At 41.7% G+C, this 17,332-nt stretch overlaps 3 protein-coding genes across 3 annotated transcripts in view; 1 reads left to right on the forward strand and 2 right to left on the reverse strand.

Moving 5' to 3' along the window:
• LOC107190542 (syndecan) overlaps window positions 1-5,163 on the reverse strand; it is a 115,551-nt gene extending 110,388 nt beyond the window's left edge. Inside the window, exon 1 of the mRNA XM_015579355.1 lies at window positions 4,936-5,163. Coding sequence (XP_015434841.1) covers window positions 4,936-5,007 — 72 coding nt within the window. The 5' untranslated portion in view covers window positions 5,008-5,163. The remainder of the gene's footprint in view (window positions 1-4,935) is intronic.
• Window positions 5,164-6,272: 1,109 nt separating this feature from the next.
• Window positions 6,273-9,029, reverse strand: LOC107190577. Its single transcript, XM_015579402.1, has 5 exons — window positions 8,742-9,029; window positions 8,242-8,632; window positions 7,699-7,933; window positions 6,691-6,823; window positions 6,273-6,579 (listed from the first exon to the last, which is right to left on the reverse strand). The coding sequence occupies exons 1-5, from the start codon at window positions 9,027-9,029 to the stop codon at window positions 6,448-6,450; spliced, it is 1,179 nt and encodes a 392-aa protein (XP_015434888.1). The 3' UTR covers window positions 6,273-6,447.
• Window positions 9,030-11,216: 2,187 nt separating this feature from the next.
• Window positions 11,217-16,132, forward strand: LOC107190592 (protein scarlet-like). The gene is made up of 14 exons (XM_015579418.1): window positions 11,217-11,240; window positions 12,169-12,334; window positions 12,429-12,477; window positions 12,798-12,847; window positions 13,113-13,246; window positions 13,847-13,999; window positions 14,150-14,388; window positions 14,459-14,555; window positions 14,637-14,885; window positions 15,023-15,256; window positions 15,321-15,456; window positions 15,546-15,651; window positions 15,732-15,832; window positions 15,918-16,132. The coding sequence occupies exons 1-14, from the start codon at window positions 11,217-11,219 to the stop codon at window positions 16,097-16,099; spliced, it is 1,920 nt and encodes a 639-aa protein (XP_015434904.1). The 3' UTR covers window positions 16,100-16,132.
• Window positions 16,133-17,332: the final 1,200 nt, after the last annotated feature.

A 17,332-nucleotide genomic window follows, 5' to 3' on the forward strand; every position in this document is an offset into this window, starting at 1 on the left:
GCCATTAATACGGCAACGGTACACCCATAGCGATACCAAAATGGCGTCGATTCACCACGACGAATATTAAACGACGAACAGTTAATGGCCTTTTACCAGGACTCGTTCGAGCAACCGTAGGTCAGGCTGGAGCAACGTACTCTCTCTTCCGCTGGCTTATACACATAATAAAAATAGATACGAGGTAACATTTTTTTATTATGGAACAGGCCGCGTACAGCTCGAGGGGAGCGAGAGAGAAGACTTCTGTATCATTCTCAGGCATTCCGCCGGCCGTTTATTTTGGCACGAACACGACATAGGAATTTCAGGAAATTATTTATTGGCTCGCGTTGCGAAGATCCGCCTCGTTAATATTCCAGCACCCATCGCTCGTTTTATACGTGTTTTCGTGCGCATCGACAAATTATTCGAACCATTGATTAATTATAACGATACCCTATTACACACATCCAACATATGTATTTCGTTTTCTGACTGTTTGTTTGCACCATTGCTCATTAATTCTTCTGATATTTTTACATAACCACGAACCTGGACATAACTAAATGGGTGGCTTTTGATTGGATCTTTTCACAAGATTCTATGATATTATTTACACGCGTGTCGTACTTCCGGTCGGAAATTTTGATTGGATTAACATTTCACTGGCTCGTTGCGTTAACAATAGTGCGTGAATGAGGACGGCTGGTGGTCAAAAAGAAAGGGAAATAATTTAATTCGGGGCAATCGGTGCCCACCACGCGCGCTTGAATTCTCGGAAAAGTTCAAGCATTAAGACTGCCCCCGGTTAGAATTAATTACGGAAGCGCAAATAATTAACGAAACGAGCACCGGCAGTTTAATGGTCGGAGTCAGTTATTATTCGCCGCGGGGGGCATTAATCCTAAGGTTCTTCGGGCTTGACCAGCTCCGAGCTGCAGGAATATTAATTTATGCAATTTATTCAATGTGAACGCAATAAACCCAGGCAATAAATATCGATAAACATTGTTGAGAAAAGTTCAAGAGAATTCCTTTCACTGTTATTGCGTTCGAATCAACAGTTTCCCATATGATTTAACATAATTATTTATACCTTCATCCTTCGAGATGTTCCATAACAAATCGTTCTGTTACACATTTCCAAAGTCAGATGAAGAGATGGATGTCAGAAGATCGCCTGAAATTCAACCTGGATCGAGTCCGTGGAGATACAGAATGAAATGCGTGGTTGCGCAAACAGCAATGTTGCGATTTTTTATTACGGGTTACGTAAGGAACCCACGGCGATACGATACGAATATTTATAAGTCCCCTCCTACCTCACGGGTTCTCGAGCCTGGAATGCATTTCCCGCTCGAAGACAGCGAGATTATTACACCTTGGATATTTCATCTAAAGCCCCGAAGCTTTGCCCTCGTCCTCTCCCCCTTCGGTTAAATTAAACATCCACGGCAATTGGAAAATGCGACTCGATATAAACGCGCCCTTAAACGATTTACGAGGACCCGTCGGAGCCTCGTTTCTCACGGTTTCCACTTTCCTTCCCGCCCAGGCCCTCTCTTTCGGATCGGTGCTCGTGGATTCTAGTATCGTATTTAACGGGAAAATTACATCGGGCGAACTTTTCGACAAATTATCAAATCGGAATAAAAGTGTAGTGTAGAAGAACAAGGGATGGTTCGACTCCGATTCCTCTCCTTTCAATAATATTTTCGGGACACAGACTCCTCTCGATTATCCTCCGGCTTGTCCTACACGATTATTGTCCAGGCGTTATCCCCATTCAAGCCAGTCAAGCTTTCATGTTGTTCAGCTTTTCTTTACGAATATACTAGGGTCTCAAGCATTTCTCCCTATAAAATTATTGTCCCGAGTTCGGGACAATAATCAAGAGGAGTCTGTAGAACGGAAATAACGCAAAAAAAAAATAATATTATAACAGCAACTCCTGATGTTAGATCGTTAAAACATCGTAGTCCCTCTCGAAAACGTAATACCTTACGCAAAATATTCACGAAATATCTAAAAGCCCAGCAGGTTGGGAATCATCATCCGAGAGCGTTTAAACGACCGCGTAAGGGTGCGTTTTCAGGGCAGAAGCGAGGGATGACTCGTTGTTGCAGGGGCCGAGGGGTGGGGTGCCGCTGTAGAAACGCTACCATGTGGCTTTCAGAGGTCTTAACGAGATACAGTTATGCCTGCTGCGCCCCCCGACAACCCCTGCAGGGCACGGCCATGACGCAGGGCTGTTTTCCGTGCAACAAAACGTGAGTCATGCGGCGAATTTCGCAGATCGTGGCCACGCTGGAAAGGAACGAGGTCATTGTGTCCTCGACGCTGAACGAATTCTTAGGGATCCCGTCAGACCCACCCCCCGACCCTCCCCCACTTGGTCGAACCCACCACCCTCTTTTGGCACGGCGACCGATTTCTGCGTATACCTTCGTGGAATACCGACACGACAGGACAATACGAGCAAGGACAATGGGTCCGAGGAAACAACGGCTTTTAGGGCTTCTTGTCGTCATGCTCGCTTCGACGGAATCCCACAATACTCTAATTACAGACGATCATCGATCAACCATTCCACCCCCACATCAGTATGGGCCGCGAGATTCTCGGTTCGGTCGTTGTTTAATAATACACGGCCCACTCCAAGCTTATAGGCAATCCAGGAATGACTCATTAAGCGCTCGGTGAATTGGGTGAAATTAGCTGGTGGAAAATTCTAGGGAGAATTTCGAGGGCAAGGTTTTGGGAGAGTTAACGAATTCTGAATTTGTGCTGGGAATCTAGCAGGTTTAAGAACGATTGCAAGATTAATATAATGAAGTACAAATATGAGAGTCCTCTGCGGTTAATAGATCGATGTAAAGAGTATAGACTTTACTGAGAATCCTTCCGGAGAAGATTCGTGAATAACAACAAATTCAAGCCATTGTTGGCAGACCATTCAATGCCCTATTAAGTGTCAATACGCTCAAGTTCACAGAAACAGAGATTGTTATTAATTCCAACGAATTGCGCCCGATGAACGCACAAAAGGGAGGGATTGAAAAGATTCGATGGACGGTCGTTCACTGTACGCGAGCAATAATTAACTGAATTCAATTAATCCCCGCGACGGGGTTTTCCACGGCCAGTGGAATCGGCCGGCGGCGTTTCGATATCAATTTTTTCCCATTCGTGTCCTGTTTATCGCTTTCCTCCGTGGACGTTGTGCCGCCATGAAAAAAGAAAAAGTCTTCGGTTCGATCGATAAATTTCGCTGAAAGTGCCCCCGCCGTGAATTTACTACCCAGGATACTTGTCCCCTTTCGACGACTTCGAGCATCGATAAATACCCCATCGAAGAGTATTTTATGTTTTCTTATTCGTGCAATCTCACGGACCAATTGATCGAGAATGTTTAATATATTTTTATGGAATTATACTCATTGCTAATCAATGCATATATAGTTAGGCGTATTAAGTTATCGTGGTGCTTTCTTTAACCAAACGTAATACAAACTCCAGCTGCATTTGCGAATCTGACAAATCTGAAACCTGAGTTCGAACGAATTTAACGTTCGACTTTGTATACTCGTGAACACCGTCATTATTTCACGATTTACCTCAATTACTTCCGCTCTCATGTCCCCGGTTCGCGCTTTGTTTCTCTCACCGTGCATAAACAACGGTCCGAGCCGCCGTATAATATACAAAGCCAAGGAAAAAAAAACAAAAAAATTCAATGGCGTCCTGCCAGTATACGTTTAAGTGCATTCACGTTAAGAATTTTGACCTTGTTATTTACGACGGGGGTCGGGAGATATTCACAGGCCGTTTCTGAATGGAACTGGTCTCGAAACGTAGGGGACGATGAATATAAACAAATCCTCGGGCGTGAGTCACTAATCCCAGATATCCCTGCAGGATATTATTCCCAATGTACTTTTGTGTAACCGCGGGTCATGGACTTTCCGGAGTAATATTTGTTATGTTTCTACTTAAGATAATAACAACATCCTGCAGTACTTCGTATTTTACATAAATTTGATACCATATACTCTATTATGCAATAAAGACGTTATTATTATGCATCAATATCCAGGATATAAGCGACCTCAGTGATGCATTCAGAATGAAAACGAGCCGAGCAAGTCGAGACAGTCGCAAGTCGTGACATTGTGCATCACAAAGGCACGTAAATCCCAATGATTTAACTTATCGTGCAATCGCGTCACATAAGAATGCTTTCGGCCCTACAAAAAAACAGCATCGCAACCTATAGTTAACACATTGACTGTCATGGTGGTCGCCGATGACCGACGCCATTAAACATGTCAAAAAAAAACATTCAATTTCAAACGTTCGAAAAAACATTCCAAAGCAACAACATTTACAATTTCACAAATACAACTAGAAATATTGTAATGGTCCAGTAAGCGTACAAGCCAATACGTGCTTATTATTCGCGTTCTGAATATCAAAAACTAAAACAGATTGTATTTTACTCCGATATCGTTTCACGACTAAAAATTCCAGCACTGAACGTGCCAAAGGGTTAGCGTCGGGTCCGCAGTCCGGTTTGGAGTAAACAAATTCTCGCAAATCGCGACTACGCGTAAACAATCATAAGGAATCGCGTTTCGCGGACTGTTTAGAGATTCAATGGTGTTCAGGGCAAATATACGTGTCGGAATGCTTGTGCAAATTCACGGTGGTGGTGGTGAGCACGCGAAAAAATCTCGGTGGAATCGAACGTTCCGAAAAACTACTGTGTCGGGAACAAGTGACGATCGGAGCCGTTCGAATCTGAACGCGCGTTCGACGACTCCGTGGAAATGAGATCCCGTTTTCACGAGAATGAACAGAGGACAAGGAGAATGTGATCGAACGATCGGTTGAACGCGCGGTGACAGAACCGAGAAAGAAGACACGGCTGGTAGAAAAGCAATAAGCACTCACCTCGGTAGCGGCGTTGCATCCCGCGAGAATGACGGCCGTCCCGATCAGAATCCAGTATATCCTCGGTTGCATTTTTCCTCTGATTTTCAGCTGGGCCCGTCCACGAGCCCCCTGTCTCGATCACCGCGTCGGCTCAAGAGACCCAAACGAAAAACTACGCGTACGTCCCAGCCAGGAAGAAAGCACCAAAAAAATCCACCGGAGCAACAACGCGACACACACCACACTGATCGATGAACCGCGAGACACTGAGGGCGCAACGATCGGTCGCTTTCGTCGCTCCGCCGCCACCATATTGGGACGGATGCGCGCGCCGCTCGGCGACGAACCCGCGCACTATCGCCGACCGATAATGATACGGCGCGAGACATTTGAATGTGGTTAATTGATCACTCGAGATTTTTGAATTTATTAGTTTGTGCGGGTTACACGGTCAGTTTTATGGGAGGAAATAAATGTTTCCAGTCTTTCATTTGGCCGTATAGCAACTTTAACGATTGTTCGAAGTACACTTTACAATATTAATAAGTATTGTACATTGTTGAAGACAGACATGTATCGAATGAAGATTCAATGGACAAATTGCAGAATGATAGATATTATTTTTTATCGCTCGCTGATAAATCCTTTTCGAGACCTTTCAGAAATCGAACATTTTCGTTAATGTTGCGATTATATTCCTCGATTTTGTTCCGCATTGCTCTCACTTCGTCCTGCATGTATTTCACCTCGTCTTGCATTTTTTGCTTGAGTATTTCGAGTAATTCTTTATCCTAGGAATTGCAATCAATAAATTGATGTCTTCTATAATGTAGTAAATTGCATTGTTTATTAGAAATATTACCTGCTTATAGTAATACTCAGCTTCAAATGCAATATTACCGTTGGTTGTTTTGTTGCTACTTGAATCACTGAATTTTTGGTTTAAGTACCTACAACTATTTTAAAAAGCAACGTTTCTCTAGTAATTGTACGCCTCCATAAAGTTAGTTTTGTATTAGTATAACCATAAACTCAAATACACATAACCATTACACTGAATTTTCAAATGCGCTCACCTGTTAGCTTCGCATGTTAATGTTCGTAAGACGTATCGAAACATTATTTTTAATTGAAAGAAAAATCATAAATTTTTTAGCGAAAGTTGCTCGGAAAGTTAAATTTGATAGAAATTTTGTTACTTTCTGTCAGTAAAAGAGAAACAGCTGAATATAAATACCATCGAAAAATAATCGCAATAATCGATGTTTACTGTATTATTTCGCGTATGATATACATGTATATAAGTCGGCTTCGGTATAGCAAATACACTAAAATAAATAGCTCCTCATTTTTATTTAATAAGTATTAAAATCAATGTATTTTATTTCATTATGTAACACTGTAATTAAAAAAAAGGTACAGACATGATGACTACCATCGTTACTATCTGCAAAGTATAACTGTTATATCATTATGAGGGACATAATCACACTCATTGGATATCAGGAATATTAAATCAATAAGATTAATTTATTTTTCATTCATATCTGTTATTCTCTGTTTGTGGCGGTTTATAGCTTCTTGATGGCGTTTGATTTGTTCTTCGTGGAAGGAGATCTCATCGTGGAGATCCTCCTTCAGTTTCTGGAACTGTTCTTTTTGCTACAACGAAATACATTTCACATAAATCTTTGCAAAAAACGGACTTGTATATTCATATTACAAACAATAAAGTTCAAAGTATATTTGTTGCATCAAATTATTATCACTAACCAAATTATAGAAATACTGATCCTCATGTGCTGCTTCCATTTTACCAAATGATCCACCGGCGTCACGGATAGCACCACCACCACCACCTCCTTTGCCAGCACCTGATCCACGTTCTCCGGACATTCTCATTTGGCTGCAACAACCAGAAGACTCTTTTAATTAGTACCTTTTAGTCTTTTATACTGCCAAAAAATCTGTGGCGTGACAGTAGTAGTTAAAAATAGTGTGAACTTATGTCATGGATGCATTTAGTAGCTGAGTAAGTTAATGCAATACAGTGTAACATCAAAGTATAAATAACAAAATTAACAAGAATATACAACACAATATTGACGAATAAATGATTTTCTGTAATGAATCCCATGAGTATTACATAATTTTGGTACGCATGCAAAGAGTTGAATAATTCTTCATGTACTTACTAAACATATTCGACAGAATTCTGATCGATCAAGAATCAGTTATTTAAAAAATTGTGGCAAAAACAATTGAAGAAAAACAAAATATAACGCACTTAACGTTTAAACGTCGTCATGCAAAGGTGTGCGGTAAAGCCGGGACCATATTAAATGACGCAGTAAAAGACCGATATATATATATATATATAGACTTCGTTAACGACTTCACAAAAGACATTCTTTGGTACCTGAATGAAGCCATATTCCGTGAAAATGTAGCAATAGCTCGTTGCATTGTTCTTGGTTGAAAAATTTCAAAGTGCAGCAAGTACTAAGGATTCCAATGGAAACCATACACTACCACTATAAAACGAGAGGTCGCCGTGTCGTCCTCTCCAGCGATAGTTATGCGAGATGACCGTTACGGCGCTCTACTGGCGGCAATATTAATTCAAAATCCTCGCGAATTTACAAAATCTTATTTCTTATAACAATTTACGAAATAGTAATTGAGAACATACATGTTTCTACATATGTACAACTATAAAAATAATTGATAAATGTTGACAAATGCGAACAGATGGAATAGACCTCTTTCATGGAATACAACCTGTAGTATTCAGCCGCTTGACTCTCAATCAATTGTTTCTTAATCTCCGATGTCTTCAGTTCGTTAATGGCCGTCTGTTTCTGTAATTCTGCGCGTTTTAGCTCGATGTTCAGCATGTTCAGCTTCAAATCATGCTCTCTTTGGGCCATTTCATACAACCATATCGACTTCTGAATCGTTTCTTCTTCACCCCCCGTCCGACCATACCTTTCTCTCAAGGAAGACCCGGCTAAACCTTCTTGTATCCAATAACAGAGCATATTTAATTCAAATTAATATCGTAACGCTAGCATATATAAACTGGCAATGAAAATATTAACCCTTTCACAGTATATTCTTTCCCCCTCAGACAATCTATGAACTACCAATCTAGATAGCCAAATAGACAATGCAAAGAACGCTAACCTCGATCACACTTTATTACGCTCTGAAACGGTTAACCTCATTATTCAAACTATTCGGTCAAAAATTCATATAATTGTCCTAGAAGGAAACTTAATCCGGGAAACTTTCACCCAGTTTCACGAAAAGATTTAAGGATACCATTATCGAAGTGGCGAATCGTGGTGTCCTCGTTGCATCGCTTTTGTTCAGCTAGATCCATTGGCTCGTCCTCGAAGATCCGTGCTCGTTTCCGTTCCAGGCCGTCCGAATTCTTTCTGAAAAGTTCCGCTCGGCTCTCTTCGTCTGTATTGTACTCGTCGCTCTCCGCTTCGACTTTAATTTCGTTAACTGGCATTTCCGGCGAGGTGGCCGTCAGCTTGTCCAGGATCGCTTGCAGATTCGTGGAGTTCTCCGGACTTTCTTGACTGTTTTCGTCCGAGCGTTCGCCGTCGACGTCGTTTTTCCTCGCTCTGCCCATCAATTTCCATACCTCGATCGAGAGGTTCGACGGCCGACACTTGGCTGCTTCTTCGGGACCCGTGTTCTTCACCTAAGCACACAATCCATTATGTAATTTAAACTTACTTCCTTCCTTGTACTCGAGTCTTTCTACTAATACAACGACTTAAGTCGAGGACTAATTAAAGTCGGCGAATCACCTTCTCGAGAAAGGTGTGCATCTCCATCCTAGCCTGCGCCTTCATCCTCCTCCATTGCTCCTTTATCCTAGTGATGTCCCTGTCCGTGGAGAATCTGCCCCGAAAGTCACAGTGGATCTGTTGCCAGGCGAGATTCTTCATGGCTGAGGCGGCCGCGTCGACCTTCTTGTTCTCGATCGCATTAACGTGCGCTTTGATCAACGTGAACAAAGCGTTCTTCTCCTCCGGGATCCAGTTCTGCGTCCGTTCCCTCTTCTTCAGCAGCACCGTCGTCGCGTTCGAAGACATTCTCCTCTAATCCTCTATCCCGATCCTCGTATATCAGCTCCGTTTCCCGACCGATTCCGTCTTAATTCCGCGATTTACGGGACGCACGTGTGCTCCGTTTTCTCGATCATCGATTAGAGACAATGTTCGTCACGTTTACTTGTTTAATCGCTGGTTTAGAGCAGTCAACTGTTTAATCAACGTCGACACACGCGCCCATAGTGTGTCCGAAAAATACGGTACCAATTGTCCGTATCTGTTTTTCTGGGAATCGTATAATTTATCTGTATATCTTAAACTTATGATGTTACTGTCTTCTAAGATCTTCTGGAATATCTCGATACGCGTCATAGATGTATCGATCAACGAAATCCACCTCGTTCTGGTGCAGTAACGCGAGAAAAACTCGGAAAACACAAGGTCTAAACGTGGTTCAAGCAATCCCACACAACGCCGAGAACAACCAGCGTTGGCGACGTTCAGTTAAACCTGAACTAAGGAACGACTAAACGTCGGCCATTTTGGCTCGGTACTAGCTAGGCGCTCGATACTAACAAATCCTCGATTCCCAACCCCAGGGAGTGAGAGAAGCTTTGCAAGAGGGGGTGAAAGAGAGAGAGAGAGAGAGACAGCGAGGGATACCAAAGGAGAGAGAAAGAGGGTCAGAGAGGGTGAAAACGGGCGCAAGAAAGAGAGGGAGAGTTGGACGACCAGCGTTCCGCGCAACGCAAACATTGTTTCGTTTCATTTCGCGATCCATCCCGGAATCATATTGCGCCGATTCCAACATTTCCATCGTTTTATTGCCGCTCAGGCCATCCCTACCTTCGATCCACTCCCCGTCGTCCCTTTCCCTTATGACCGTTCCCTGATCATTGATCTTCCGACTAAATCTACCGACTCACTCTATTTAAGCTATTCTCCACCGGAAACTAACTCTCAAGTGGACCTGCGAATATATTTATGCAACTGTAAAAAGAAGGGATCTATAATGTAAACTTTACTTGGCCATACGTCATGCGCTGTGCGCAACCAAAACTTTTTGAATAAATAAAGAACTCTCGCGGCACGTAAAAACGACATTCACGTTGCAATTGATACGACGGATGTATTTAATACTTTCCTCTTACGCATTTAAAAATAAACCCTATAAATAACGAAACTGTAACCATGAATCGCCTTTGTCGTTTTTAACCCTTTGCACTCCGATGTCGCCGCTGCGGGGACAGTGGCGAAATCTACGTAGAAGCAACTTTGTATTTTTATATATTTAAAAATTAAAATATTCTTCACTTTTCCATGGCAGCCTCTACTGTTACATTGCACGTATAATTGTGTGTTAAAATTAAATAGTCCTAGAGTAGTTGGTTGCTCATAGTAAAAATGACTCGGAGTTGCTGGCAAAGGGTTAAGTTTTCAACGATTTTTCAACCAATTGGATCTATAATTTCGAAGTATTCTCTATACTGTTTAATGAGAAAAACCGGAGAAGAAACAAACGAAAGGAATACGTTCACCCGTAAGCATCAAGTGTCATTGCTATCCGAAGCAGCTTTCACGGTTCCGTTGGCTATCTGAAAATCCGCATCGGTATGCGTTAAACCATTTTCTTGTTACACCGGTGTAATCCTTCCAGTCGCAAGCGCGTTCGTCGCGCCGCGGTCTCGTTGTGTAACGCGCCACCGTTCCGTATAAGAGACACACCATCGCCTCTTCCCTCGCAAAACCACTCGCGATGGTGTCGTATTGTGGTGAATAACATTCGCCTCCGGTTACCATAGCCTAGTCACAGCATACCCACGGTGCACCCAAACAACGTGAAGAGACAACGTGATACCGAATAATACGATCGAAAAAATATTCCGTTACGAAAGAATACAAATTTTCTTTGACCAATAATCCGGGGTAAATGTTAAAACGTGCATTAGTGGAAAATAAAGACAGGTGATTTGTTAATTAGAGGATCGATGAATCGTTCTACGAACGTTACGTTGAAGGAGGTACATATACTTCTGCGATGAGTTACGTAATGTGAATTGCGTGCTGATAGGATGAGCCCACTGGTAGTTATCAATGGGAATCCTCAAGGTTCTCTGTGGATCAGTGACAGTAATTAAGGAATAAAGAAATAAAGGTTCTCCTGTTCTTCGTCGATTGTGATTCCCTGATATTGACTTTTGGATTCCTGAACTCTTTGAGGTCTTCCGGATGATCTATTTTCAGACTGTCAGAGTAAGTAAACTAACGATTGAACTGTATTGCGTAGAGCTGGGTGAAGGTGGTGGGTTATTTCGATTGATTTTCTTGGTAAATAGACTGCACGATCATTTTCAATTTGTCTTTAGCGAAGTATACCGTTTGCTTCTTGAAATAAACTCGTAGAAATGTCTGCAGACTTTGGTTTATACTTTTCTTCCTCGAAGGTTGCGGTTTGAGGTGGTTGCAGGCCTTGCATAACAGTATTTCTGTTTTTGTTACACATATCGATCTGTATGATTTTTGCATAGGATTAGTAACTATTGTTCGGGTATTATTAAAACTTATTGGAATATGGAGGAATTATTCTTGTGAAACTGATCGATCGAAATGCTTGGATCTGAGATCGATCCAGTGGCTTATATAAACAACACCATTATTCTAGCCGGTCCAATATGGCGACGCGTGCAAGCCGGACCTGTACTTTATGTAACCGCACCTGACCTACAGGCACTGCATGATGAGACGGTATTGGTGGAAGGGCTTTGATCAGCGTTGCAACAAGAATTCTTGTATAATTACGTGCTCCATACGTCCACTAAGATAAATGTGTCCTTCATCGCCGTTTGTCTGGATTTTTTCATTTCTTATCGCGAATCGTTAGCTAAATTCCTCCTTCGTTGTCGCTCGTGACACTCGATATTGAAAGATGAACCACAATTGTCTTTGATATCTACTAACTTTTAATAACTCTCGAAAGGCTTGAAATTTTTTTTATGAATTTCTATTCACCGTTTATGTAAATGAAAAGTGACGAACAATGGTTGCACCACGTTACGTGAATTCATTGGACTATGAATTACACTGGAAAGTAACGTTTGAAAGAAAAATCAAATATGTAAATGAACGATGAAACATGTTTCTATTTCTAATTCAGAAAATGATGTATGAATAATTTTTCCAGATGGAACACAACGTAAATTATGTCAGGTTATCGCAAAGCCTGCCGAAAGACTTGTGTCTCACGTGGAAGAACATTTCGTTCACGGTTCAGAAAAAGTGCAATGGTGGTGGCCTGCGGGCGATGTTCGGATTACAGCAGACTGAATTTATTTCTTTGCTAAACGGAGGTATACATATAATTATAATATATATATATATATATATAATATTAAACGATATAAAAATAATCTAACGTCGTTTAATGTTCCATTCTGTTTTCAGTCAGCGGTATAGTTAATTCGGGGATGTTGATGGCTATCATGGGACCAAGGTAATTCCGCGGGAAACACGCGTATCGTTAATCGACGAACGACTAAAAAATTTTAATCTATCGTTACGTTGTACCGAAAGAAAAAAAATTAATACAAATTAATAACCCTCGCGACCAGCCCTCCCCCGCTTTGTATCCTCAGCTAAAGGCGGTCCGCTGATGTTTTTAATATTAAAATCCGGGGAGCGCAGGTAGCCGAGACAAAATTGGATCTTCAAAGTGAAGCTCGTAAAAATTACGAGCGCTTTAGTATGCCAGGGTTAATTGTTTCCAGCATGGAGAAAAAGTTTTCCTCACTGAAAGAACTTCTCGGTTTGCAGCGGCGCTGGGAAAACTACGTTGCTCGCGACGATCAGCCGACGCGTTAAAGGTTCATAAATCCACTGTCTTTTTTTCTCTCTTCCTTTACGCGAACTAGAGCACCGGAGAACACCGTAACAAGCTCCTTTGTTTTCGTTTTCGGACCAAAATGAATTATCATTGTTTTTTATTTTTGTCAGTTATTTTACCACGTGAAACGTTCTCTGTCCTTCTGTCGTGTATCTCGTTGAAATGTAATCCTTTCGGCAATTCATTTTCCAAGAAACAAAACAAGCATACATGGATCTTTGACAATTAAAATTTCTGATTGATAGGAAGAGCAACGGGCGATATACTTCTGAACGGGAAACCCATTGACACCGGGCAAATGATAAGGATATCAGGCTTCGTCCCGCAAACAGACTTGGCGGTCGAGTCGCTCACAGTTCAGGAGCACATGGATTTCATGGTTGGTCCGATTAAAATCAGATAATTCCACTTTATCATTCAACTTTCCCAGCTTTCGAATACCCTCGATTCAGCTTCATTATTCATGTTCCGGTCGTGACCGATCCCGTCATCGATAACTCAAACCGATCGACGTTTATGGGACACTCCTTCACGGTACGCTGTGTCGTATAATTATATTCGATAAAATCGCGTGTCGATCGACGTCCAATGATTTTAAATGATTACATTCAACGGCGATCGACACTACTGGTTTTTGTTTGATCCTGAAGTCAATTAGATAGACATCTCGTATGACAGGTAACATAAAGATTGAATATTATCGATGTTCAAAGATTTATAATGTTTCAATTTGTACGAAACCAGTTTTATAAACGAAACTTTTTATTCTTGTCGCGGTTCCACGTGATTTTACGTTGTTCGACTATTTCAAAGCATCATTTCACGTTCCGTTACCCCCGATCCCGTACCAAAATTCATTTTAAACTTTAATTCGCAATTCCATCAGTCCCTTCGCAAGTTAAATCATATTCAGTCATCGTTCGAAAATTGTTGGAGTCTCGAAGCCATCAGAACTTTATGATTGTTTCCATCGATTAAGGCCTGCATGAAAATGGACAGGCGAGTTCGTTTGGCCGTTCGAAAGCAACGGATCGCCGCCATTTTGGCGGAACTGGGTCTCGGAAAATGCGGCAACACGAAGCTGTCGACGTTATCGGGCGGAGAAAGAAAAAGGGTAGCTCTGGCCGTTCAAGTAAGCAAAAGTATCGCGAAATATCTCGTAAAGTAAACGCTTAAAAATGTCTTTTGAATTGAGAAATCAGATTACAATCTGTTTAAGTATACTTTGGCCTACAATTGCCTTAATATGAAATACACATAGGGTAGAGAATAATTGTTCTAGCTACTAACCGAGCCGAACATTCTCTTCTGCGACGAGCCAACCACGGGTTTGGACAGTTACGGCGCACTGACAGTGGTGAGAACGCTCAGAGAAGTCGCAGCTAGCGGAAGAATCGTAATTTGCTCTGTGCATCAGCCTGCTTCCGGTTTGCTGGACATTTTCCACGAGGTTCTTTTGCTTTCCAACGGAAGAGTAGCTTTTCAGGGCTCCTCCGCCGATGCCACGGAATTTTTCGACAGGTTCGAAGAATATTTATTTCTTTTGCTGTTCAACTACATACCTTCATGATCGAGAAAATTCCATTTTTAGCCTGGACCTGCATTGTCCACCGACCTTCAACAGCGCCGAATTTTACGTCTCTCAGTTGTCGATCGTTCGAGGGAAGGAGGCTGAAAGTTACGAAAAGGTGAAGAAACATGAAGACGGATAGAAGGAAATAGGAAAAGAAATTCAATAGATTCACCGTGGTGATCTTGAATGTTCCCAGGTGAATTGGATCTGTGACCAATACGAGAAATCCGAACACGGTCAGAGGATCTCGAAACTGATCGAGTATTCTTGCGCCGGTGTAATAGAGTCCAACGAGCTTCCGTTAATATTCTCGGAGGTTCCAACAGCTCCCAGGGATTTCAAGAAGGCTCCAGCGTTTACGCAGGTGCGATGGCTCACCTGGAGAACGTACGTCGATTACAAAAGGAACTCAGCTTCTAATCTGCTCCGATTTGTAACTTACATGGTGAGATTGAACGACGTATTTTATTATCTATAAAAAGATGACATTTCCGTTTGAACAAATTCTTCTTACTTTTCTGTCTTTCAATTTTTCCACTTAGAAATCTCGATTTCTAATCGCTAGACAAAGTGTGTTTGAAGTTTATAGGCCTGCTAGTAGCCTCACCCTACGTGGACGTGACAAGTGAACCGATGGACCAGGGTGGAATACAGAACATGCAAGGACTTTTGTACCTGGTGGTCGTCGAGACTGTGTTCACCTTTAATTACGCCGTGTTCTACACTTTCCCTCGTGAACTGCCACTTTTACTACGCGATATCGCTGGTGGACTCTACAGTCCAGCGCCATATTATATCAGCAAGGTTCTCGTTTTGGTGAGACACGTAAATATAACTATTAAAAATAATTCCCATCTTCTGGTAATGATCACGTTTTCAGATACCTGGCGCGATATTTCAACCACTACTTTACGCATTGTTAATATTCGTCATCACTGGACTGAAGGGTGGAGTCTCGGGTTTCGTTTACTTCGCACTGCCAGTAATGGTCTCCGCAATTTCCGCGTCAGCTCTCGGTGAGGACTCGAATTACGATAATGTTCCAATGCACTCTGTCCGTTACACTGCTTTTTATAGAATTGTACGACTTGGGTTTCCCGAACAGGTTTATTTTTATCGGCGTCGTTTAAATCAGTGGACACCGCCTCCCTCTTCTCCGTGCCTTTGGACTTTCTTGGGCTGATGTTTTGTGGGATTTACTTGCACCTTGGGTAAGGACGAGCAATCGTACAAAGTACAAGCAATCGTAAAACTTGGGGCTGTATAATTTTCGAAAACCTTGTTTTTCCAGACACTTATCGCCCGGTATCGTGTGGTTGAAATACGTGTCCCAATTCTATTACGGTCTGGAAGCGGTTTCTTTAACTCAATGGCTACAGATCGATCACATAAGTACATTCCCATTTGTTGCATTGAATAATATTCATGGAGGAAGGATATCAAGGAATTATTTATATTTATTTTTGTATTTTCGAAGACTGTTCGCCGGATCCTGAAGAGCCTTGCATATCCAGCGGTCTCGGAGTCCTTGAGAAGTACGGTTATCTTCCGGGTCACTACGTAATGGATCTGATTGGTCTGCTGATAATATTTGCCGTCAGCCATTTTGCTGGTTACCTTCTAATCCGTCGTCGAAGCAGCAAGGAGGCCGTTTATTAAAACACTGAATCACGATTTAGTTAATTAACATATCGTCTTCCCCGTCATCTCGGAATGTCAATATTTAAATAAAGCTCGATTAACAATTAACAATACTAAACCGGCTCCGTCATACACATAAGTACTACAGTTATAAAGAGAGAAAAAATGGTGAATTATGGAAAGAGGCGTGGAACGCTCAGCGAAAACGCTCAAATCTCCGCCTTCTCGTTCCCACTACTATCAAGCCACTGCCCCCAGGATCAATTCAAGGATATTTAATGGTGGAAGAAATACCTACGAGATCGACGGGACATCATTGCGACACGAAGAAGCACCGAGTGCATTACAATTTAATAATATATTGACTTTCAAGTAATTTACTATAAATTATGTGTATATATATATATATATATATATATATATATATAATATGTTTCTTATATATATATAATTACATTATATTATGTATATATGTATAATACCTATCGACAATTTCGAAGACACGGATTACGTGGCACCGTAAAGTGTTAATCTTCGTGAACTTAAAATTAGTAAACGTAACAAGTTGTATGCTCGTTTCCGGCCGAGAGAACCGGAAACACGAGACGTGGACGAGAGGGAATATTCGTGTTCGCTAGTGAACGCTCGTACGATATCGAGTATAAAAATGTTCTGTTGTTCGCAGCCACCGACGAACTGCGTTCTCCATCGTTGAACCAATCGGAAGGATCGAACCTCTGTTCGTTAGAGCTTGCTTACATAACCTAGATTTATTAGTAACGTACGATCGATACTCTGCTACCTGTTAGCTACCGTTTTCAGTTAGTTTCTCTCCCATGGAAAGCATCCACGTTGGAAATATCGAAAAACTCCGAAGACCACCAAACAAAACAAAGTACAGTCGATCTTAGAGAATAATCGAATTCGATGTAAAAATGAAACGACGGCAGCGAGAAAGGAACTGTAAGTATAAAAGATTCTTTTCGTTCTTTCTTTTTTTTTCAGAACATAAAATAAGTGCACATGGAACGTTATAGCAACTGGAATGTTCGTTTCATCGTCGTAATAGTCGAACTTCTTTCCCCTGATGCCTGGAATTAATCATTAATATCTATAACTTCGGTAAAAATGGATTGCTTCCGGGTGTCTTAATTCCGGCATCAGAGAAACTGAGAAGTTTCCGGGGTACAAATCGGAAAATCGAAGGCTGGATGTGTTAAAACTGCGCGTTAATATTTAACCTCGGCGGAC

Source organism: Dufourea novaeangliae, unplaced genomic scaffold, assembly GCF_001272555.1.
Source record: "Dufourea novaeangliae isolate 0120121106 unplaced genomic scaffold, ASM127255v1 scaffold187, whole genome shotgun sequence".
Lineage (NCBI taxonomy): Eukaryota > Metazoa > Arthropoda > Insecta > Hymenoptera > Halictidae > Dufourea > Dufourea novaeangliae.